This window comes from Geotrypetes seraphini, chromosome 11, assembly GCF_902459505.1.
Source record: "Geotrypetes seraphini chromosome 11, aGeoSer1.1, whole genome shotgun sequence".
In the NCBI taxonomy this organism is placed as follows: domain Eukaryota; kingdom Metazoa; phylum Chordata; class Amphibia; order Gymnophiona; family Dermophiidae; genus Geotrypetes; species Geotrypetes seraphini.
The window spans coordinates 10,345,826-10,370,480 of NC_047094.1; the positions used below are offsets into that span (position 1 = coordinate 10,345,826).

At 43.2% G+C, this 24,655-nt stretch overlaps 2 protein-coding genes across 3 annotated transcripts in view; one reads left to right on the top strand and one right to left on the bottom strand.

Moving 5' to 3' along the window:
- Nucleotides 1-233: 233 nt before the first annotated feature.
- On the bottom strand, nt 234-8,359 carry LOC117369009 (piggyBac transposable element-derived protein 3-like). Of its 2 annotated transcripts, XM_033962884.1 has the most exons (3): nt 8,122-8,359; nt 2,514-2,717; nt 234-2,146 (listed from the first exon to the last, which is right to left on the bottom strand). In XM_033962884.1, exon 3 carries the CDS (start codon nt 2,131-2,133, stop codon nt 340-342), a length of 1,794 nt encoding a protein of 597 aa, XP_033818775.1. In that variant the 5' UTR covers nt 2,134-2,146; nt 2,514-2,717; nt 8,122-8,359; the 3' UTR covers nt 234-339. The 2 variants fall into 2 exon arrangements, with proteins under 2 accessions (XP_033818775.1, XP_033818774.1); XM_033962883.1 differs by lacking the exon at nt 2,514-2,717 and having other exon boundaries at nt 8,122-8,358.
- The window catches only part of FLCN (folliculin), a 34,672-nt gene continuing 18,177 nt past the window's right edge, over nt 8,161-24,655 (top strand). The window contains exons 1-3 of the mRNA XM_033962885.1: nt 8,161-8,385; nt 12,956-13,227; nt 15,522-15,668. Coding sequence (XP_033818776.1) covers nt 12,979-13,227; nt 15,522-15,668 — 396 coding nt within the window. The 5' untranslated portion in view covers nt 8,161-8,385; nt 12,956-12,978. The remainder of the gene's footprint in view (nt 8,386-12,955; nt 13,228-15,521; nt 15,669-24,655) is intronic.

The following is a 24,655-nucleotide window of genomic DNA, read 5'->3' on the forward strand; positions in this document are numbered from 1 at the left end:
TACTTGTTTTTAAAGGAGGGCCTTAAGAACAAAAAATCTGGTGCAAAGGCTGTAAATGGTGTTTTAAAATGTCCTTAAACTGCTCATTATAAAATTTAGATCCTAAGGTCACATGTGGTTTATTTACTAATTAAATTTCCCTTCACAGTTTAACCCTTTGATTGGCAGATGGTGAAAAGTTGTAGGAAAACATTTTTGAGTGCACATATTAAGTAAGTAGGATGTATATATAATGCATTTACATGTATCTAGATATTTATTTTATTTACAAAAATAGAGAACATTGCTTGTAAGCAACTTTGCTCGTACTATGACAAAATTTGAATTTTCACTCAAGTTTTATTTTTTATTGTGAAATGCCTTGAAACAGTTTCTATTAGGCACAAAACAAAGAACCAAATTGCATTTTGAGCATCTGATAGTTGAGAAACCTGTTGGGCAATAGCGGCACCTGCCTTTAGGTCCATGTTCGGGCCAATGCTCTAAATTGCTGAATCGTGCATCTTGGACTGGAATTGGAACGACTACCCTTTTTTTCTTCTGTGGTTGTGATGAAGGCTCCACCGAAGGTCTGCCTGCTGTTCTCTTACCAGCGGCCATCAGGGCATTAGCAATACTGCCCCTGAAAGCTTTCAGTGATGTCTTTTTATCATTCGTTTCCCTCCTATAGACTAACCAGGAATTTACTGTGCACAAGTCCAGAACGTATCCAAAGAGACGCAAATACCAACGTCTGGATTTGAGTGGCACCCTGTAGAGTTCTATTAGCATGCCAGCCAAATCAACTCCTCCCACATGTTTATGGTATTGCTTTACTATGCTCGGACAAGGCACAGCTACTTTCTTCTTTTCTACCCGATTCCATCTTTTCACTGTGGACACTGGTTCAATGCCACAGAATGAACTCGCTAGGCACACGACTTTATTGTCAACCCACTTCACAAGAATTAGACCCATTGCCCTGTCCATTCGGAAGTCATAACTGCCACGTCCACATTTCTGAAGAGACTTGTCATCCTGTACAGGGCAGCCCTTTACCTGATTTTTTTGGAGTGTCCCCAATGAATCAATGTTATGTTGCTTTAGATACGCAATAAGTGCCAGGGTGCAGAAAAAATTATCAAAATACACCCTGGCATTCAAAGTGTTCGGTATAGTCTTGCACAGTTGTATCACAACTTGGCCACCAATCCCAAACTCTCTCTCTTCCTCTGACAAGTCTATCAACATTCCCTTCCCCGTGTAAGGAAGGAAATCATAAATAATTCCCGATATGCCTGCTCGAACAAAAAATTTAAAACCCCATTTGTGAGGCTTGTTTTGGATATACTGCCGCAGATTATCAGCTCTTGCACCCTTATATGGGACCATCATTTCATCAATTGAGCACTGGGGCTCCTGTTTTTGTGTTCTACAATTCTTAACAACTGCATCTAGAACTGGTCTAATTTTATATAGCCTGTCCTCTGAATTTGAAGTATTCTCATTATTTGCAAAATGTAAATAACGGCGAAGTTTTTGGAAGCGTTCTAGACTAAAAATTGATGTAACTTTTTCACAACTCGTTGTTTGTGCCCAGAAATCTGTATACGAAGGCATGCTTACAATACCCATGTAAAGCAAAACACCACAGAACTGTTCTATTTCATTCACATTTGTGTTCACTGACAAAGTTGTCTGCTGTATAGAGTAAAGGTTTGTCTGATCAACAATCATTTTTATGATGGCAGTGTCAAAATATCTCTTGAAGAACTGAAGAGGGCTGTGCTCTTCGGAGTCAAATACTGGGGAGAGATCAATACTTGTTGCTTTAATGTCACTTTTCACCCAGTCAAAGCTTACAGACTTCTTTTTCTGTCCACTAGTAGTATTGCTTGTAGAAGGGACTGGTAATGGAGCATTGTCCACATGTTCCTCACTGTCACTGGCTGAATCTGATACAGAATCAGATTCTAGTATCACCACTAAACCATTAGTTTCAGTTTCAGGCATGAAATCGGGATCATCATCACTACTGGCAAATATTTCTGGCTCAGAATCATCAGATTCTTCAATGTCTGACACAGTTGCATTAACTGGTGGAAGGAACACACCCCCTCGCTTTCCTTTCCCATAAAATTCTGTCAGATCCATGACTCATGGATACCTATAATTCAAAATAGGACATGGTTAGAAACTGCTAGCACTCTACAGTGAGCAATGTGGTACATATGCAACACACTTTTTGAAGTGTATTATATTTTATTAGAATTATTATATTGTTTCATAAAACATGTGAAACTCACCTCCAAATCGTCCTGAACTGAGAAATGCAGAGATCACTTGATGTTAGTGCGATATTCAGTACAAGCAAAACCAAAACACACACCGCTGCATGCTTGAAAAAGCTCTCGCAGGACTGCATGTGTGCAACCTAGCAGCAGCCAATGGAACTAAGACGACAGCTGCTGGCTGCTTTACGTAACGATGTTGAAGAAGAGCAACAGTGCCAAGTAAAAAGATTATGTACTTACCCTGGTAAGCTCTTTTCCAGTAGATAGGTGAGATATTCATTCTAGACAGATGGGTTATTTCCTCATAGCCGCATGCTGCAGATGGAATCCATTCTGGATTTTTCATTCAGCCTCTGCTGTACTTCACTGGGTTCTCTAGCACCACCTACAGTTAGTATCCAAGCACTGAGAGCCACCAAATACATGTATGTAAAGTAGATGCACCTGTAACAATAGGTTTAAACTTCTGTTCAAGCATTAACATTAATGTTAATCACCAACATAGGCTTCAAAGGAGTTCAGAAACTATATACACTTCCCCCTCCATATTCATGAATTCCGCTTTGGTTATTTGCGATTTTTGACCAGAAATTTTTTTTTTCATTTTTTGGACTATTTTTAGCCCTGTAAGCTCTTAAGCCCTTAAGCCTTACCTGGTGGTCTAGCGGGTTTTCAGGCAGGAGCGATCTTCCCACGCTCCTTCCCCGTGCAGATCGCTCACAGGAAATGGCTCGCGATACTACGGGAGCTTAAGGCAGCCATTTCTTGTGAGCGATCTGCACGGGGCAGGAGCGTGGGAAGATCTCTCCTGCCTGAAAACCTGCTAGACCACCAGGTAAGGCTTAAGGGGTGGGGGCTTACAGGACTAAAAATAGCCGGGGCAAGCGGGGGATAAGGGCAGAACTGGCCCGAATATTATTCGCGGGCCGGCTCTTCCCCTAACCCCTATGTAACCCCCGCGAATACGGAGGGGGAAGTGTAACACAAACATATATGGAAGGCCTCGTAGCTAAACTCCTCACCAATTAGCTAGAAAACCACAAGTTACTCCACCCTACACAATCTATAGCACAGAGGCACTACTAGGTTCCCTCCTAGACACAGCTAGACAACACCTCAGCACAGGCAGAAAAATGCTGATTATAAAACTAAATCTCACCCCAGCATTTGACTTGGTGGACCATGACATCCTACTACAAATACTAGACACAATAGGAATCACAGGTAAAGTACACACATGGTTTCAAGGATTCCTACAATCCAGGACTTCCAGAGTAAAGAAAGATCAGAACCATGGTCCAACCCCTGCGGCCTACCCCAAGGATCCCCTTTATCCCCTACACTCTTCAATCTCTACATTGCATCCCTAGGCACCTGCCTAGACAAATTAGGCTTAACCTCCTATAGCTATGCAGACGACATCACCATTCTCCTTCCATTTGATCAACCAACATCCACCATGATAGATACACTAGAAACAGTAGCAACATGGATGAAAGATCACAAACTGAAGCTGAACACAGACAAAACAAAATTAATACGCCTCAAAAATCATAAAACCCCAACCATAACAAACCTAGTAATAAACTCAATCACATACTCCATTCAACCCACTCTAAAACTTCTGGGAATGATAATTGACAGAAGCTGTACCATGCAGCCACCAATCAACAAAACAATAAGAAATCTTTCACGGAAACAATTCCAGCTCATAGTCCAGTCCCTAGTCTTCTAGACCAGTGGTTCCCAACCCTGTCCTGGAGGACCACCAGGCCAGTCGGGTTTTCAGGCTAGCCCTAATGAATATGCATGAGAGAGATTGGCATATAATGGAAGTGCCAGGTATGTAAATCTGCTCTATGCATATTCATTAGGGCTATCCTGAAAACCCGACTGGCCTGGTGGTCCTCCAGGACAGGGTTGGGAACCACTGGTCTAGACTACTGTAACATCCTCTATCTCCCCTGCCCCACAACCATGATAAAGCAACTACAAACAATACAAAACACAGCACTGAGACAACACGACCACATCACCGCAGCATACCTTGACTCACACTGACTCCCAATACAAGCAAGAATACTATTTAAATTCTACTATCTACTATTTAAAACCATAAACGGAGACAGCCCAGCCTACTTGAACAACCGCCTAATCCAAACTACCACAACCAGACACAGGCAAACCCACCCTCCAATCAGAGACGTCAAACAAAAAAAATCTGCACGATAGCCTACTAGCCACACAGGCGGCAAAACTAGACCGCCAACTCTCCAATTTACTGATCACAACCCCAGACTACAAAACTTTCAGAAAAGAAATAAAAACCCTGCTATTCAAGAAATCCTTGAAAACAAACTAATCACCACTGGAATCATCTCAATTCCCTGAAGCTCTGCTCTGTAATACCTCTGGAAATGTCCAGATAACTTCCTATGTAATCCGCCTTGAACCGCAAGGTAATGGTGGAATAGAAATCACTAATGTAATGTAATATACAAATTCTTCCCAGCCCCCAAGGGCTGACAGGCATCCAAAAATCAGCTTGAAGAAACATAAAATAGAATGAAAACAGTAGGCAGGCACAGGAAGGCCTGGGCGGGGGTCTAGAATGTCTCACCTATTGAACTGGAAAAAGAGATTATGTACTTACCTTGGTCAGTCAGCTCTTTACCAGTAAATAGGTGAGATATTCTAGACAGGTTGGACACACAAAAACAGTCACCAAAAACTAGTGTGGGCTTGCTGCGCCGGTTCTTAAAGACTGAGGACCTAAAAGCGGAGCCCTGTCTTACCGCCACATCCACTCTGTAGAATTTGGCAAACATGAAGAGAAGACAACGTTACCGCCCTGCAAATTTCCTCAGGGGAGACAGATCTAGCTTCGGCCCATGAAGAAGCCACACTCCTGGTAGAATGTGCTTTGACGGAAACGAGGGACTGTTTCCCAGAAAGAATGTAGATGAAATGGCCTTATGGATTCACCTGGAAATCATGGCCTTGGAAGCGGGAGCGCCCCGCTTAACTGAATGAGTCAGCACAAACAAATGGTCAGAGAGTTAAAACTTGTTAGTGATCTTCAGATAACGCAAAATTCTGCGCACATCCTGTTTCTTCAACAGGCGATCCTGTGTCCTGGAACCAGTAGGGTGAAAGGCAGGCAGATGCACATGGAAAGCTGGAACCACTTTCAGCAGGAAGGAACTGTCCGAAGGGGAATCCCAGTCTGAAATAGGGAGAAAAAGGGTCTCTGCAAAAACAGAGCCTATAGTTCCGACACATGTTGCGCCGAAGGAATGGCAACCAGAAAAACGGTCTTGAAAGTCAAGTCCAAGAGGGAAGCATCTGAAAGGTGCTCAAAAAGAGCCTTGGTAAAGCTAGACAGGTTAAGGTCCCAGGAAGGGAAAGGTTGCTTAACCAGCGGTCTGACATGAAGAACCCCTTTCAGAAATCTAGCGACATCAGGATGAGATGCCAATGAGGACCAATGCTCCCAGGATCGAAAACAAGAGACTGGTCACCTGGACCCGAAGAGAAGCCCCAGTGAGGCCTTTATCCAGGCCAGCCTGAAGAAAGGCGAGAATCAGCGCAATCAGAACTGAATAAGGGTCCATCTGGTCTTGGGTACATCAATGCTGGAAAGCCTTCCACACCTTAGAGAAGAGTATCAACAAACATAGTAGAATATCCTTTGCGCTCTAAGGCACTGTTCTTCAACCACCGGTCCACAGAAATTTCCTGCTGGTCCACAGGGCCAGCACCTGCATCAGGCCCAAAACTGTTCTTCAACCACCAGTCCACAGTGCGATCGATGTGGTATTATCTTCGAGCCAGTTCCCTCTTCCTCACTGATTCAGTGCACAAAGCCACGGGCCGTGGCTCCTACGCGAGTCCTGTGCCTGAACCGGAAGCCTTCTCTCTGACGTTGCCATGTAAGAGGGAAGGCTTCCAGATGAAGCACGGGATACGCAAGGAGCCGCTGCCCGCAGCTTTGTGCACTGCATCAGTGAGGAAGAGGGAGCGGGCCTGAAGATAACACCGGGGGTGGCATAAAATGGCCAGGCAGGAGCAGGCCAGAAGGTAAAGCATAGCATGGAGGGAGGGAGACAAGAAAGGTAGGGGGGAATGATTTTATTTTTGAATTTAGTGGTTGAATTATGTCAATTTTGAGAATTTACATCTGCTGTCAGTGTGCTTTGTGTAGTTTAATTTTGTGGTTAACCATTATGTGCTGTTAATAAGATTATATTGTGTATCTGTGAAAAATGAATGGAAAAAATAGTGTTACAATTAGTACTATTACGGGGTCTGGCCCACGACTTAGCCCAGTGTTCTTCAACTGCCGCTCCACAAAATAATTATTTTATTTCTGCCGGTCCATAGGTGTAAAAAGGTTGAAGAACACTGCTCTAAGGCTGCACACTCAAGACTCATGCCATAAGAACAAAGTAACCCAGATCTTCCATGGATATTGGACCCTGTGTGGAGGTCTGTATGGGCGTTCAGCCTAAGCTGCAACCCCTGTGCAGATGCACCAGATCTGTGTACCACGATCTGCAAGGCCAATCTGGATCCACCAGAATGAATAACTCGGCTGCTAATTGGCCAAGGAGGAAAGACATACAGAAGAATCTCCCGAGGCCACGGCTGCACCAGAGCGTCGAGCCTCTCACCTCCGGGCTCGGATCTTCAACTAAAGAAGCAAATGTGCTTTCTTGTTTCTTGCCTTGGGCATGAAGTCAAAGTGGGGCCGACCCCAGCATCGCACCATAGCTCAGAACGCCTCTGCAGAGATGGCCCACTCGCCCGGATTCAGAGTCTGTCTGCTTGAACATTGTGTACTCCCACCACATGCGCTGCCATCAGCACTAGAGGCGACGTTCCACCCAAAGAAAAAGGTAGGCTTCCTAAGCTTTGGAAGTGGAATCAGCTCACTGTCTGATCCAGAGCATTGTGTGGGCAGAGGTGGAGTACGCTGACACCTTTACTGAAACTTGCAAGGCCATACAATCTGTCTCAGCCAAAAGAAGTTGAGGAGGGGGATCCACTGCCTCACGCTCCAGTGTGCACAGATCAACCATTCCCCTTAACTGTATCCATGACATCCTGTTTCTCTGTTGTGTCTGTTTTAGATTGTAAGCTCTTTGGAGCAAAGACTGTCTTCTTTGCGACTCTGTATAGCGCTGTGTACGTCTGGTAGCGCTCTAGAAATAATTCATAGTAGTGTGAAGAGTTTCAGTCTTTGGGAAGCAGAGCTGAGCTTGTGATGTCATAATGCCTCATTCCACCAATAAGAGCCAACCTCATCAGTGATGTCACAATGGCTTGATTGTCCTGGACTCCCCTTGCCCTCCAACCCAGCCATCTCATTAACCCTTCCCCTTAACTGTATCCATGACATCCTGTTTGTTTAGATTGTAAGCTTTTCGAAGCAGGGACTGTCTATTTAATGTCAAGATGTACAGCGCTGCGTATGCCCTTCAGCGCTATAGATTGTAAGCTCTTTGGAGTAAGGACTGTCTTCTTTGTGACTCTGTAGAGCGCTACGTGTGTCTGGTAGCATTATAGAAATAATTCATAGTAGTGTGAAGAGTTTCAGTCTTTGGGAAGCAGAGCTGAGCTTGTGATGTCATAATGCCTCATTCCACCAATAAGAGCCAACCTCATCCGTGATGTCACAATGGCTTGATTGTCCTGGACTCCCCTCTGCCCTCCAACCCAGCCAGCAGATTAACCTCAGCCCTTAACTGTATCCATGGCATCCTGTTTGTTTAGATTGCAGGGACTCTGTACAGCGCTGCGTACATCTGGTGGCGCTATAGAAATAGTAATGCCAGCATGGACCTACCTTCCCTCTGGAGCCGCGGCCGAGCGCCAGCCAAACCGTCTCCTCACCAACTCCCGCGCCTTTTCGCCACGAGACGCGGCCGCTCGGGGCCCGCGCACCCGCACCACTGCGGAAGCGGAAGCAGCGGTGGCTCGCGCCCTGCGTGCGTGCGCATGCGCGGAAGGGACCGGCGCTCGTCGTCTTCCCCCCGAGGGAAGGAGAGAGCCCGGAGCGAGGAGGGAACCGCGACCGCCGCTTTGGTCCCATGTCACGCTGGCGCTGCAGGTATCGGCCTCGTGCTTGTCGGGCCTCTTTTCTGCCTTCTCAGCACGATGAATGTCACAAGTGCGGTAGTCCTTCTTCCCCCCCCTCCCCCTCCCCCTCCCAGCGGTGGTCAATCGGGCGGGAGTTTTAGCACTTCTGTGGCTGCTGCGCTGTAGAAGGAAGAAGGGGTTGATGCCCCTGTACAGGCCCCACTTGGAACGGTCCAGAGGAGGGCGACGAAAATGACAGGAGGCTGGAAGCCCTGAACATGAATATCCTAGAGCAGGGCTGTCCAACCTTTTGGTTTCCCTGGGCCAGGCAAACACTGCAGCAAGACGGTCAACAACTAAACACCCAGGGGCAGCAGAGAAAAACACTGCATTGCCCTCCACCGGGGCCACACAAAATACTTCAGGGGCCGCAGGTTGCCCTAGAGGAAAGGAGGGACAGGGGAGATATGATTCAGACGTTCAAATACTTGACGGGTATTAACGTAGAACAAAATCTTTTCCAGAGAAAGGAAAATGGTAAAACCAGAGGACATAATTTGAGGTTGAGGGGTGGTAGATTCAGGGGCAATGTTAGGAAATTCTACTTTACGGAGAGGGTAGTGGATGCCTGGAATGCGCTCCCGAGAGAGGTGGTGGAGAGTAAAACTGTGACTGAGTTCAAAGAAGCATGGGATGAACACAGAAGATTTAGAATCAGAAAATAATATTAAAGATTGAACTAAGGCCAGTTACTGGGCAGACTTGTACGGTCTGTGTCTGTGTATGGCCGTTTGGTGGAGGATGGGCTGGGGAGGGCTTCAATGGCTGGGAGGGTGTAGATGGGCTGGAGTAAGTCTTAACAGAGATTTTGGCAGTTGGAACCCAAGCACAGTACCGGGTAAAGCTTTGGATTCTTGCCCAGAAATAGCTAAGAAGAAAAAATTTGAATTGAATCAGGTTGGGCACACTGGATGGACCATTCAAGTCTTTATCTGCCGTCATCAACCATGTTACTATGCTTCCATTGTATGCAAATACATGTCTTGCATATTCATTGTGGAAAGCCAACAAACCTAGCATAAGACTAGCTATCCTGGGTCAGACCAATGGTCCATCCAACTCAGTGTCCTGTTACCTCAGTGACCAATCTAGGTCACAAGTACCTGGCAAAAACCCAAATAGTAGCAGCATTTTATGTGGAATCCCCCTCAAAGTAGCAAGATTCCTCCCCATGCCTGTTTCTATAGCACACTATGGATTTTTTTTCTCCAGGAATTTGTCCAAACCATTTTTTTAAGCCCACTTACGTTAACTGCGGTTACCCCATCCTCTGGCAAAACGTTTGCAGACCTCAAGGATTCACCTTCAATACTGAAAAACTAGAGAAGAGGAACACAGAAAGAAATACTGGATGAAACCAAAAGAAGCCAATAGAGTTATCTTTATCGGAAGCTTCTATACTACTACTAATGACTGGGAAATCAATTCAGAGCGGTTTTCAAAGACATCTGTGATGAATTTTAAATACAGATTAAGATGGATTCCACTATGATTGTTGTTGGCCCCCTAGCTGCTTGGCTAGGGTATCATGTTTGCATTTGCGTTACTAGAATTATATACATATGCTATGTTTACATAAGGTTACAGTTAGCCATTCTAACTAGCCCCCTCTTTTACTAACATGATAGCCGATTTAGAATATCGCATGCTAAATTGGCTAGCGCGCCTTAGAAAAAGGACCCTTCAGTGTGCTATATTTACACACTCCTAAATAGATTAACCATTACAACTAAAAAATCTATATTTACATACATCCTAAATAGCTCCAGCAATGTATGCTATATTCGTCCTATTTACTTTTGTGCAACCGTAGGAATTGCTTTTAATATGTTGCGTCACACTGTGCATTGGATGCATATTCATGAAGGCGAAAAACTCAGGCATCGATAACCACCAGTCTGTAGTGCCGACTTAAATTGTGCCAGACATTGCTTTAAACTCCAAATTATGTGATAGCAAAAAATACAACAGTGTAATGTAGCTGAAAAGGGTAAAACAGCTCTCTGTGAAAAAAACCCCCAAAATGCAACCAACAGTTATTTAAGAAATGGGAGAGAAAGTTGTCTCCTGATTATAAATGACCTACAATAATAGCTATTAATAATCAGGAGACAACTTTCTCCCTTAAATATGCCTGGTCCCAAGGATTTTAGATAAAGTATCCTGAATGTAACTTGCTTTGAGCTACTCATGAAAACATGGGAGCTAAATCCCAAATAAAAAGACTGTTAGGTGCTTTGGGGACCTGCCAAAGCAGATTTGTATTTACCCCTAAGTCATGACCATTTTGAGGTAGAGTTACTGGACTATGACTTGTTCTCTAATATATGAAGTAAAGTTTTGTGTAAATGAAATTTTTAGTGTTTTCTATTGCTCTGATTAAAAAAAAAAGTAGATAAGAACATAAGCATTGCCTCTGCCGAGTCAGACCATAGGTCCATCGTGCTCAGCAGTCCGCACTCGCGGTGGCCCCCCAGGTCCATGACCTGTAGTGTTCTTTCACTTAAGACATTTTATCCTTTATAGTACCCCTCTAGCTATACCCCTCAATCCCCTTTTCCTTTAGGAACATGTCCAACCCCTTTTTGAAACCCAAAATCGTACTCTGCTCTACCACCTCCCCCGGAAGCGCATTCCAGGTATCCACCACGCGCTGGCTGAAGAAGAACTTCCTAGCATTTGTTCTGAATCTGTCTCCCTTCAGTTTTCTTGCATGCCCTCTTGTTTTTGTTTCCCCCGCCAGTCTGAAGAATCTGCCCCTCTCCATACCCTTCATGATCTTGTAAGTTTCTATCATGTCCCCTCTAAGTCTCCGTTTTTCCAGAGAAAAGAGCCCCAGTTTCTCCAGCCTCTCAGCATATGAGAGGCCTTCCATGCCCCTTATCATTTTTGTTGCTCTTCTCTGGACCCTCTCGAGTGTCGCTATATCCTTCTTAAGGTACGGCGACCAGTATTGAATGCAGTATTCCAGATGCGGGCGTACCATCGCCCGATATAGCGGCAGGATAACTTCTTTGGTTCTGGTAGTGATTCCTTTTTTAATAATTCCCAACATTCTGTTCGCCTTCTTGGAGGCCGCTGCGCATTGTGCTCCCGACTTCATTGATTGGTCCACTAAAACCCCCAAGTCCCTTTCTAGGTTGCTCTTCCCCAATACCATCCCCCCCATCGTGTAGCTGAACATCGGGTTTCCTTTCCCTATGTGCAAGACTTTACATTTCTCTACATTGAAACACATTTGCCATTTATTTGCCCATTCACTCAGTTTGTTCAAGTCCCTTTGTAGTTCTTCACATTCTTCAACAGTTCTAACTCTACTGGAGAGTTTTGTGTCGTCCGCAAATTTTATGACTTCGCACTTCGTCCCCACTTCCAGGTCATTAATGAATATATTGAACAGCAGTGGTCCCAGCACTGACCCCTGCGGGACACCGCTCGTGACTGCTTCCCAGTCAGAGTAGTGTCCTTTTACTCCTACCCTCTGCTTCCTGTCCGCCAACCAATTACAGATCCATCTGCACTTCCCCCTCCACCCCATGGTTCCACAGTTTCCTTAGCAGGCGTTCATGGGGTACCTTGTCGAAGGCTTTTTGAAAGTCCAGATATATGATGTCTATGGGGTCACCTTTGTCCAATTGTTCGTTAATCCCCTCGAAGAAGTGCAGTAGGTTCGTTTGGCAGGATCTCCCTTTACAGAAACCATGCTGGCTGGTTCTCATCAGATTATTTCTTTCTATATGCTCATTTATGCTGTCTTTGATTAATGATTCGGCCATCTTTCCCGGGACTGAGGTCAAGCTCACTGGTCTGTAGTTCCCCGGGTCACCTCTGGATCCCTTTTTGAAGATAGGTGTAACATTCGCTTTCCTCCAATCCTCCGTGACTACCCCTGTTTTCAAGGATAGGTTGCAGATCTTCTATAGTAACTCCATTATTTCGTCTCTGAGCTCCTTCAATATTCTCGGGTGGATTCCATCAGGTCCTGGCAATTTGTCAGTTTTTAGTCTATCTATCTGTTTGAGTACGTCCTTGAGGCTCACCTCTTGATAATAATTTTTCCTCTTGATCCCCCCTGAAGGTTTTTTCCGGTTCTGGCACGTTGGTTCTGTCCTCTTTTGTGAAGACTGACGAGAAGAATGTGTTTAGTCTGTCTGCTACCTCCTTTTCCTCCTTTACTACTCCTTAGCCAAGTAAACAACATATAAAAAGTTTAAATAAATAACCTTATGTGCTTGGTAATATAATTCACAGTAATTAACCAGAATATTTTCTTTGTTTTGTTAAAGAAGGTATTTAGGGCTCCTTTTACGAAGGTGCGTTAGCATTTTTAGCGCACGCACCGAATTAGTGTGCGCTAGCTGAAAATCTATCGCCTGCTTAAAAGGAGGCGGTAGCGGCTAGCACGCGTGGCAATTTAGCGCTGGCTATTCCGTGCGTTAAGGCCCTAACGCACCTTCGTAAAAGGAGCCCATAGTGTTCTGGTGTTCTTGAAGATATATTTAAAATAATAACAACATCATTTGTCTTTTTGTTCCCTGCAGGATAGTGGGCTATTTCCTTGGTGATGAATGCCATTGTTGCTCTCTGTCATTTCTGTGAGCTTCATGGACCTCGCACTCTCTTTTGCACAGAGGCTTTGCATGCTCCCTTGCCACAAGGTGCTGGGAGCGGTGACAGTCCTGGACAAAATGAGCAGGTGGAAGAGGAAGAAGGCGGCATTCAGATGAGCAGCAGGATACGCTCTCATAGCCCAGCTGAGGGGGCCAGTGCAGACTCCGGTAGCCCAGGACCTAAGAAATCTGACATGTGTGAGGTAAGTGCAAACACCTTTGCATTTAGGAGATTTACACACTGAGCTCATTGACAGTTTGGGCTTAAATTAAACCCCAGTATTATGTAGATGCATATATCTTTGTGATATCTGTGGAATGTAGCGCCCAATATTCAAAGCAGTTTAACCGGTTGGCAACTGCTGACTGGTTAAATAGTATATAACTAGCTATCTGCAAATATTCAGCAGGGGATCACCAGTTGGTGCATATCTGGGAGCTGGCTATCTCAGGGCATTCTATAATGCCTTCTACGGCGTGCCACAAGGTTCTCCGTTGTCCCCTTCCAATCTGATGACCACAATGCCCAACTACAAAATCTTCAGGAAAGAATTGAAAACCATGCTATTCAAGAAATTTGTCAATTGATCTAACTAAACCTTCTCGGCTCCCCAGATCCTAATGCTTTTCCAACTATCAACCTTGCAGTCTCTCTGGGAATGCCTAGGCCAATTCTTTTGTAAACCGCCTAGAACTGAAAGGTATTGGCGGGATAGAAGACACCAATGTAATGTATGCCCAAGAGCCTTAGATAAAAAATGTTCCTGTTCAAGTCCATACATTCTCTTACATTGACAATTTCTTCCTCCTTTGTCCAGCCAAAGAGTCCTTCGATGATAAACTACAATAACTAATAAGGATTATTGAGGATCTGAGTATATGGACACAGAAGAACATCCTTAAACTTATTAAACTAAAGATTAAAGTTCTATGGTTTAGTAACTATAACTCATTTCCATGCACAGACCTGGTGATGACCACAGGTGACAAATTTAAAATTGAGAAAACATCAAACATTTTAGGCCTCATTCTGGATTGTTATCTATTCTTTGGAAACCAAATTAACTCCTTGGTCTAGAAATTTTTCTTCATATTAACACAACAAAGGACGATTACACCTATCTTAAGTCAAATTAGTTTCCGAATAGTTGCACAGGCTGTCTTACTCCCTTATTTGGATTACTGTAACTCTATATTATGATATCACAGAAAAGGAATATAAGAGATTGCAACTACTGCAGAATACAGCGACTAGATTAATCTTATGAGTAGGCTATTTCAAGCAGGCTAGCCCACTGCTGAGAGAACTACACTGGCTGCCAGTGAAGAAAAGAGTTAAATTTAAGATCGCTTGCATGGTCTGTAAGGCAATTTATGGAGAAATTCTCATGGTTTTGTATCGGATGTTAAGGTTGCGTCCTTTTTTTCAACACTCAAGAGCAAAATAATGCCTTAAGCTGACCTTCCCCTCTCCCCAATAAGTCCCAAGAAAATAAACCTTTCGAGTCCACCTTCGAATTCCAGGGCCCCAAGGTCCCTTCAAATTTTACGTCAGCTCCCTTCTTAGTATAACGTTGGGAAAACCTTAAAGACATAACTCTTCACCTTGTAACTCTCAAGAAGCTCTACCCACTTGATTCCAGAAACTAACTGTAATTTTGTAACTTTTTGTTCTTACAAGCTTAATTTGAACCATAATGAATCCATGATGAAAATTTGTGGGACATAAGGAATTATAGGATATGGGTCACACTTAACACCTAATATTCCATGCTAACTGGGCAAGGTTACCGCATAAGTAGCTATCCTATCTTTATGCACTAGCCAATAGCAAGTTAGTGTTATCAGCTGGCAGCCAAAAATGAAATCAGATATTCAGTGCCAGTTGCTGGAAATGGCATGGTATTAAGTATGTGGGCTCAGCGCTGGCGAAGGGCAGCACAGTTAAAGCCTACTGTCGGCTGGAAACTGGGCTGTTAGTACATTATAAAAAGTATATATGAAAACAAAGTTTGTGTGTACTTCCCAATATTACCTTTGCATATCATATCCTAGGGGGTCTGCATCATTATGTCAGTGGTTCTCAACCCTGTTCTGGGGGAATCTTGCTAATCTTTGAGATTCTGGAATGTTGCTACTCCTTGGGTTTTGGCCAGGTACTAGGGACTTGGATTGGCCATCGTGAGAACAGGCTACTGGGCTTGATGGACCATTGGTCTGACCCAGTAAGGTTATTTTTATGGTCTTATGATATCCTGAAAACCCAACTATCTGGGGGTCCCCCAGGACAGAGTTAAAAACCACTGCATTATGTAATGTACATTTTGGCTTTCGTCTGTGTCCTCCTCTGTCTTCCTCAGACATTTGTAAGAACTCCCGGGTTTGTGAATAACAGACACACATGGTACAGTAAAATAAAGGTAAACAGATGGCTTACAATGGAGATGGGCTGCTTATCTGCTTATTAACATCAGGCCTGTGTTCTTCCCACATCCAGGGTTGCCGGTCTCTTGCTGCAGGACACCCTGGCTACATCAGTCATGACAAAGAGACGTCGATCAAGTACGTTAGTCACCAGCACCCAAACCATCCTCAGTTATTCAGCATTGTGCGTCAGGCCTGTGTACGCAGCCTGAGCTGTGAGGTAATGTGTGCAAAGCCATTCACATTTAACAAGGGATTCTGCAGTCATGAATGTGGGGACATCACTGCTGCAAGGGAAATGCCAGACAAGAGAAGAGAAATAGTTAAAGGCCCTGATGTTAAGGGAGTGGGTTGTAGGAAGCTGTGCTTAAAGGCTACTTTTATCAAGCAGTGGTAAAGCATTTTACCACGGGTCAGTGAGGTAAGTGATCCGACACTCATAGGAATTGAATGAGTGTTGGGGGCATTTACCGTGCCAGCCTGTGGTAAAACACCCTACTGCTGCTTGATAAGAAGACCCATTTCAGATAGATAAAAGGAACGCAAGATGTCCTGGTGAGAGCCTTAATTGTTTCTTCCAATCCCATTGACAAGGAGTAACAGACTTACATTGCAACAAGAAAGGTTTTTTTGTTTTGTTTTTATATAGTCTATTAATATAGTCTATTTTCCAGAAATATCAAAGAAGAGTCAAGTTAATTTAATCATTAATTTTTAATGGATATAACTAATGGGCAGACTGGATGGACCATTCTGGTCTTTATATCTACCATCATTTTCTATGTTATTATGTTAATTAAGGGGTCCTTTTACTAAGCTACATAGGCATCAATACTTGCCTAACATAGCAAAAATAGAGTACTATGGTATGTGCTTAGGCATGCTGGGGTAATTTTGAAATTAGCATGTGCTTATTGCATGCTAAATAATATTTTTTTGATGGGTCTGTTATGGGCATAGAGTGGGTGTTCCTGCATTAACCAGTTACCTTATCTGGTTAGCATGCAGATACTGCATGAGCCCTTACTTTTAGAAAATGGGTGATGTAATAATAAAAAAATATGGCCGTGCACTAATGGCAAAATTAGCACATGACTAAATTAAAGTGAGTGAAACAGCAAAGTTATCAACAAAATCTAATCTAATACTTGGCTTTATATACCGAGTCTTCATTCTAAGAAAGCTCGACCCGGTTTACAATAGTTAACTTAAAAAAATATAAACCATAAAATAAAAATTTTGAAAAGAATTCATTTCCAAAATGTTTAGTGAATAAAGTAGTTTTCAAAAGCATACGAAAAAATAGAAGAGAACCAGAGCTTCTTATAAGGAACGGAAGATCGTTCCAAAGTTGAAAAAACTTAAAAATCAAAGATTGTTCAAAAATCTTAACTCCTCTAATCCCTTTTCTGGAAGGGAGAGATAATTTGTATTGTTGGCTGTCCCTTGCAAAAGAGAATCTGTAAAGATTCCAGGATAAAGGAACTAGAGGAGTGAAGATACCATAAAGAATTTTAAAAATAACACAAGCATATTTAAACTGAACTCTAAAATAAACAGGAACCAATGAAGTCTCTGAAGCAACGGTGTCATGTGATCGAACTTACGTTTCCCAAAAATTAGTTTCACTGCAGTATTCTGGATCAGGCTAATTTTTGTAATACTGAGGTAGATGACATTATAATAATCAAGCTGTGATAATATAATTGACTGAACTAAAATAGAAAAGTGACGGTGATGAAAGAGATGGCTGACCTTCCTCAGCAAAAGCAGATTAAAAAAGCATTTCTTAAACACAGAATTAAAGTGAGGAGTCAGAGGACTCCCAGAATCTTAGCAGAAAACTCAATTTGTAAAGAAGATCCAGAAGCCAATGTTAGGGCCTAGCCATAATAATTTGGTTTTAGATGCGTTAAGTTTCATCCGGACAGACTGGGCCCATGCTTGAAGTTTAGAGATACAAAGATTTACTTTAGATACTAAATCAGAAGTGTCCGGATCTATCTCTATCAATGTGAAAATGTCATCCGTGTAAGTAAATAGAAACTGTTTAAAAAAACTAAAAAAGATGAACAACCATTAGTTATGTTTCAATTGAAAAATTATAAAATGTAACGGAAAAAAACCCCTCTGTATTTTACTCGTATACAATAAAGGAAACTGAGTAAATACGGGATGGGATGGGGGAAATTCTGAATTTTATTAAATGTTTGGATCAGTAAAAAGGATATATTTGATTGTATATGTTATGGTAGGGTTGGGAGGGAAGGGGTTAAATTTTATGTATTATTGTTAAATATGACAGAAATTCAAGTGATGTATTTAATTTCAATTGCCAATTTATTGATACACTTGTAAGATGTAAAAATGAATAAAGATTTATAAAAAAAAAAAAAAAAAAGAAACTGAGTAAATACGTCACTGGTTAAAAAAAACCCTGTATATTAGCCAGAACACAGGGGCCCTTCTAATAAGCTGCGCTAAAAAGTGACCTGTGGTATTGAAACCTACAAGATCATGAAGGGCATAGAGAAAGTAGAGAGAGATAGATTCTTCAAATTTTCAAAACATAAAAGAACAAGAGGGCATTCGGAAAAATTGGAAGGGGATAGATTCAAAACAAATGCTAGGAAGTTTTTCTTTACTCAGCGGGTGGTGGATACCTGGAATGCGCTTCCAGAGGACGTAATAGGGCAGAGTACGGTAATGGGGTTTAAGAAAGGATTGGACAATTTTCTGTTGAAAAAGGGGATAGAGGGGTATAGATAGAGGATTGCTGCACAGGTCCTGGACCTGTTGGGCCGCCGCGTGAGCGGACTGCTGGGCGCGATGGACCTCGGGTCTGACCCGGCAGAGGCATTGCTTATGTTCTTATGTTTCCCGTGGTGCACTGAGGCCACTTTAGGGTGGCTTTAAAATGGCTACATTTCCCCTAATAATAGCTATGTGCTAATTTCCCTATTAACATAGGAGCACTTCCCAACACCTATTATCTAGGAGGCAGTAAAGGGCTCATTTGCTAAATGGTTAGCACATTCCAATGTAGCTGCACTAACCGAATAACATTGGGCACACCTATTCTCCGTCTGAAAACATGTCCCCAGTCTCAGTAGATCTGGAATTTAACACCTTTGGCCTTAAGCCCATGGAAATTTGGAAGATTTTTAGGCCTCCAGAAAGTATGATGACTCAAAATTCAAGGAATAGAAAATGCTAAATTGAATTTATTTGCTTTAATTGGATTACTTTACAAAACCTATTATAAAATCTCAAATGCTGGAGTACATATTCATGTTTATTTTATTAAATCCACACAGATATTTACATGATAATAAAGTGGGGGTAAGGCAGGTGGAACTTGTATACTGCTTTTTCTGTGTGGTTTACACAAAGCGGTTTGCATATTTTAGACAGGTATTTATTTTGTACCTGGGACAATGGAGTGTTAAGTGACTTGCCCGGAGTCACAAGGAGCAGCAGTGGGAATTGAACTCACAACCTCAGGGGGCTGAGGCATCTGCTCTGACTTCTGGGCCACTCTTCCACTCCACAAATGCATTTTGTTAACTAATTGGACTTTTACAAGGGAATCATTATTTCTCTTATATGCAGGACATACCTGTCTATCCTGAAGCTTTTGTATTGGATCTTGTACTACTTTTTCTTTTTGTATGTATTTTTATTAAAGTTTTTTATGTTGTACAGAAAGCAACCCCAAAAGAAAATACAACAGATTCACAAAACGGCAAACAAGAAAGCTAATTACCAAAAAACTTAACATAAGTATACATTGTGAATCTCCCTCACCCAACCGAGCAGATCCCACCCCCAACCCACCCCTCCAAAGTCCTCCCCCCCCAGCAATAAGCAGCAAACAAACACAGGTTCTCAGGCCTAACTAATCTAGAACCAAACAAATGAAGAAGAAAGATAAAATATGGGGGGGGGGGGGGAAATACCTAACAGGGCACTAAAGCAGGTGGCACTCTTGTAGACTCTTTCCAGGTCAAGTAGGAATCCCACACCTTATGATAAAAAGGCAGAGTGTGACTGAATTGCCATCAATTTAGACATAAGCTGTAGAGAGTCAAAATGAGGCCGTACCCCACAGAGACCCGGGACACCCCTATGTTTCCAATGGGTTGCAATTTCAAGGCGCGCTGCTGTGAACAAATGCAGTTCCTAGACAGAACCTTCACATTCCAAGCAAACAGACGAATCCTGGCTGGGAAACCACATAAACAAAGCCAGACAGACCAACAACACATTCCAAAAATCAATTAAAACCGTTCTATTTGACAAATTCCTTACCTAATCAGACGACCTCTCTCAGATATTCTTCCCTTTATTACCCCAATGTATTAGGTAATTTCTTTCTCTCATGTAATCCTTCCCGATGCTCCCCTAATTATGTAACTTCCTTCTTCTTGCATTGTGTAATTCGCTGATTGTCCAGCCTTCTTTCTATGTGAACCGCCTAGAAGTCAGTTTGACTATGGCGGTATAGAAAAATAAAGTTATTATTATTATTATTATCAAAAACATGCTCTGCTTTGGAGAAACTCGGAATTGGGGCATTTAAGAGGCAGCAGGCCATCAATAAGGGACAGTGTTTTCTTACAATGGCAACCAAGAACTGGCCCACTGCTTGCCAATAGCCTTTCACAGCAAGACAACCCCACCACACATGGCAAAAGTCACCCCGAAACCCACAGCCACACCAGCAAAGCGCAGATCCCGAATGATAGATCCGACTAAGCCTAACTGGGGTGTAATACCAATAGTGGATTTTATATGAAGGCATAAGAGACCAAAGTGGCAAACAGGGATTTATAAACAGCGCCCCAAGAAGAGTGAGAAGGCGTTACCCCTAAATCTGTCTCCCATTGCTTTCTGTAAGGGTCAGAAGTCGGAATATGAGCCAGCAACGCCTGGTATAAGTAGGAAATCCCACCCCGGCCAGTTCCTGTCTGGAGAGCCTGTTCCAATTTCGTATCACTCAGGCAAAGGTCCCAAAATGCGTGCTTATATAGGAAAGAATGTAATTGAGTATAATAAAAAGAATCCAGTGCCAATAACCCAAACTCATCTTGTAAATACTCAAAGGAATGCACTTGGTCCTCCGACCATACCTGTCCCAACGTACGCAAAACCTCGTGAGACCACTGCTGACAAAAAAGGTTCCTCATCCCCCAGAAAAAACCCTGGAGTCAAACAAATCGGCGTCTGACTAAAATATATCCACTCAGGAAACATTTTGACGTCGCACTTGGTACCAGACCCGCAATGTACACTGCAAATAAGGATTGGAGGTATGAGCATAATGTCGCACAGTGCGGATAGGTACCCAGGGCAACTTCCACAAAGAGATCGTAGGCAAGCACTTCTGCGCTATCTGTATCCAGGGCCTGTCTAAATAGGAACACCAAGCAGCAATGTCCTGCAATCGGGCAGCCTGATAATAACCCAAGAAATTGGGCTCTCTCATCCCGCCCAGTAGTTTGGGCCGATACAAGATAGCCCGATGTACCCGCGGGTTTTTTTTTTATTCCAAATGAAAGCAAACACCTTTCTGTTGAGACAGCGAAAAAAGAAATCCGACAATGAAATAGGAAGAGCCATGAACAGATAGAGCAAGCACGGGAGAAGCATCATTTTCACCGCCGCTATTCGACTGGTCCAGCTCAGAGTAAGTCCCTCCCATCCCTCGAGATCTTCTTACAGATTACCTAAAAGCTCCGGAAAATTAACCACATAAAGCTGGGAAGAAGTCACCGTAAGCCGGACCCCCGGATATTTAAGGGAAGAGGAAACCCCACTGAAGTACCTGCGCGGTCTCTGGGGGAACGTTGATGTTCAAAATCTCAGATTTAACTAAATTCACCATGAAGCCCGACGCTCGACCAAATGCTTGCAGACAAACTTGAGACCTCCCATAGGGAGGATTCAGGATGCTGCAAAAACAAAAGAACATCATCCTCATAAAGCAATACTTTAGATTCACAAGAGCCCAGAGTAACCCCATGAATACCTCCGTGGGCACGGATCGCTCAAGCCAATGGTTCTGTGGAGAGTGCAAATAACAGAGGGGAGAGAGCGCACCCCTGCCGAATACCTCGATGCAATTCCAAAGGCACCAAATAATTCCCATTCACTTTCAACCGCGCCAGGGGAGAAAGATACAAAGCTTTAACCCAGTGGAGAATCTTTCCCGTAAAGGCCATATGCGCCATGACCTGGAATAAGAAAGCCCAATTAACCTTATTGAACGCTTTGTCTGCATTGAGGGACAAAGCACCGTTGGGGATCCCTCACGCTGGGCATACCACAACACATGCAGAGCCACCATGATATTATCAAACGTTTGTCTATTATGAATAAACCCAGCCTGATCAGCATGGATCAACTTAGGGATGAATAATTGCAATCTAGTGGCAAACATCTTTGTAAATATCTTGTAATCTGTATTAAGTAGAGATATGGGGCGGTACGAGCCACAACTGATGGGTGTCTTGCCAGGCTTTGGAATTACCGTAACCACCGCTGTTCCCAGGTACTTGGCAGGAGTGCCCCTGAGTCCAGGGTCGCAAAGACCCGCTCCAACAAGGGTGCAAGCAAATATCGTATAAAACATATTGGTATACCCATCTAACCCGGGAGCGGAATGTAAGGCCTTGATAACTGCTGGGCGATGGGACCAGAAAGCAGGCCCTGTTCTCCCTCCGACAGAGTGGGTAAAGACAACGAGGAGAGATAAGTTTCTATCTCTGTGGGATCTGCCACAGCTTGTGATTGGTATAAATCAGCATAGAATGCCAGAAAGGCCGCCCCAATGTCATCAGTAGAACAACATTCCTGCCCCTCCGGAGTGACCATATGGGAGATAAAATTCTGGGTTCTCCACTTTTTCAATTTGTTAGCCAATAAACGGCTAGCCTTATTATTGAACTCAAAATGTTCTTGACGTACCTTCTGAAGGTCAAGGCTAAGGGCCGCTAGCTGTTAACGTATGCGGGTCTGAGTGAAATCCGAGCCCGGGGATACCCAGTGAGCCTGTTCCAGCGCAGAAAGATGTTGCCGAAGCGACTGCTCTTGATGCTGTCGGGATTTATGAATATGAGCCTGTAAGGCAATGATTTTACCACGCAAAACCACCTTCAGACTCTCCCAAAGTAAACAAGGCTCAATATTGTCAATATTATTAAATTCTGCAATCACCTCGCCAAGCACTGGATCTGAAAGCAGAGAATCCGGAAAACGCCAGGGACACCAAGAGGGTCGAGGCACTAAGCTTTGAAGGGAAACCCGTACCAGCATATGATCTGAGAGCGTGCTAGAAAGTATTGAGCAAGAGTCCAGCCGGGGCATCTTACAGTACTTTTTAGCAACAAAACGTAAAGACTGCACTTTTTAATATATTTTTTTGAGTGGAGTATTATGGTCTTTGTGGGGCCAGTGCCCCCTCAGCATCAAAATGAACTGCTTGCTCTCTACTAAAACTGGAAACAAGTATCCCAGATTCACCTACTAGACATCTGGGTAAATCTGCTGCTCTGACATGTAAGCAGTGTTCAGTCATTCATAAAGTTATTACTGGAAAGAACTGTGGTTATAAGGATCCAAGATGGCGATCTGAGACAGGACGCGCTGAGCTGCGTGTCCCAGGACTGTGCTTCTTTTAATTTTCTTAACGGTAATTACTTACCGCGATGCCGAAGAGACGGGGCCGGAGTGCCGCTTCTGCCTCGCGGCGTCCTGGAGCCCCGGGTCTCGGGAATATTCAGGATTTACTGCGGCGCATGCAGGAGGTCGCAGTGACGTCGGATGGCGGCCCGCTGACAACACAGGGAGGCGAAACCAACGTGGATGTTCCTGGGCCCGACACTACACTGAGCCCCGACGTTAGGGCACCGCCCCCGCAACCCCAGACGACCAGCTCTCCCAGGGGCGGGGAAACCCCGGATTCACTGGTTTTCTCCTCTCCAGACGCAAGGGAAGAGTTACTGGAGAGCTTGGAGACTGGGGCCCACTTTTCCAGGGCCCCTATGGAGGTACCTGGGGGAATATCATCTCAACATGAGGGGGAAGGGCTGAAGACACCCCCCGAAGGACTTCAGAACGGTGAGCACTCTACACCTACACAAACCTCAATTGAATTGATTAAACCTGCAGAAGTGACTTTAGACTCTATCTGGGACTTATTGGCTGGTTTTGTTAAAAAAAATTACTCCTACACTCCAACAAATTGAAGGGAAAATTAAGGAACATGATAAAGAATTGAAGGATTTAAGGAAAGAAACGAATATTTCTAATTTATCTGTTCAAAAAATGGAAAAAGAAATTGTATCATTGAAACAAGTTCAAGAGGCCTTAGTTAAAGATAATATTAACCTAAGGAAGAAGACTGAAATGCTTGAGAACAATTCACGCAGTAATAACTTAAGGTTAATTAACTTTCCAAGACTCGAGTTAGTAACACCTAGAGAAATGCTTAAGAGATATCTAGTAGAGAACTTAGAGATACCCGAAGATTCATTACCACCATTTTCACGGGTTTATTATTTGCCTGATAAAGAACAAAATCAACAACTAAAAGAAAAACCTTCAGATCAAGAACTTCCAAATATATCACAGATCTTAGAAACATCTGAGAAGGATCTAGCATCACCAGCCACCATGATTATTACTTTAGCTTTGCCAATTGATAAAACATGGTTGTTAAAACTTTTCTTTAAAAATAGACAAAAAAGCTTTCTTGGTTATAAAATACAAATGTTCCCAGATTTGGCACGGGAGACGCAAAGGCGTCGCCGTGAATTTCTTCTTTTGAAACCTGGGGTTTTATCTTTGGGAGCAACTTTTTATTTGAGACATCCGTGTAAATGTATTGTATATCGCCGTACTCTTAAATATGTGTTTTTTGAACCATCACAATTGACAAACTTTGTGGCTATGTCTCGCCTGAATGTTAATAATCTTTGAGCCCTATATTTAGGATATTGTGACCTCTTCTCAGTGCTATAGTTCTCAGCTTCTTTTACAATTTTCTTTTTAGATAATTTTGCCAATTTTCAATAATTCTTGGATCCTAATTGTGGACTTGAGCATAAATAGTATATTTGTTTAATTTAAGATTTATATTGCTTTGTATTTTGATATCTATCCTATTCTTGCTTTCTGTACAAGTGTAATACTTGAAATTTAAGT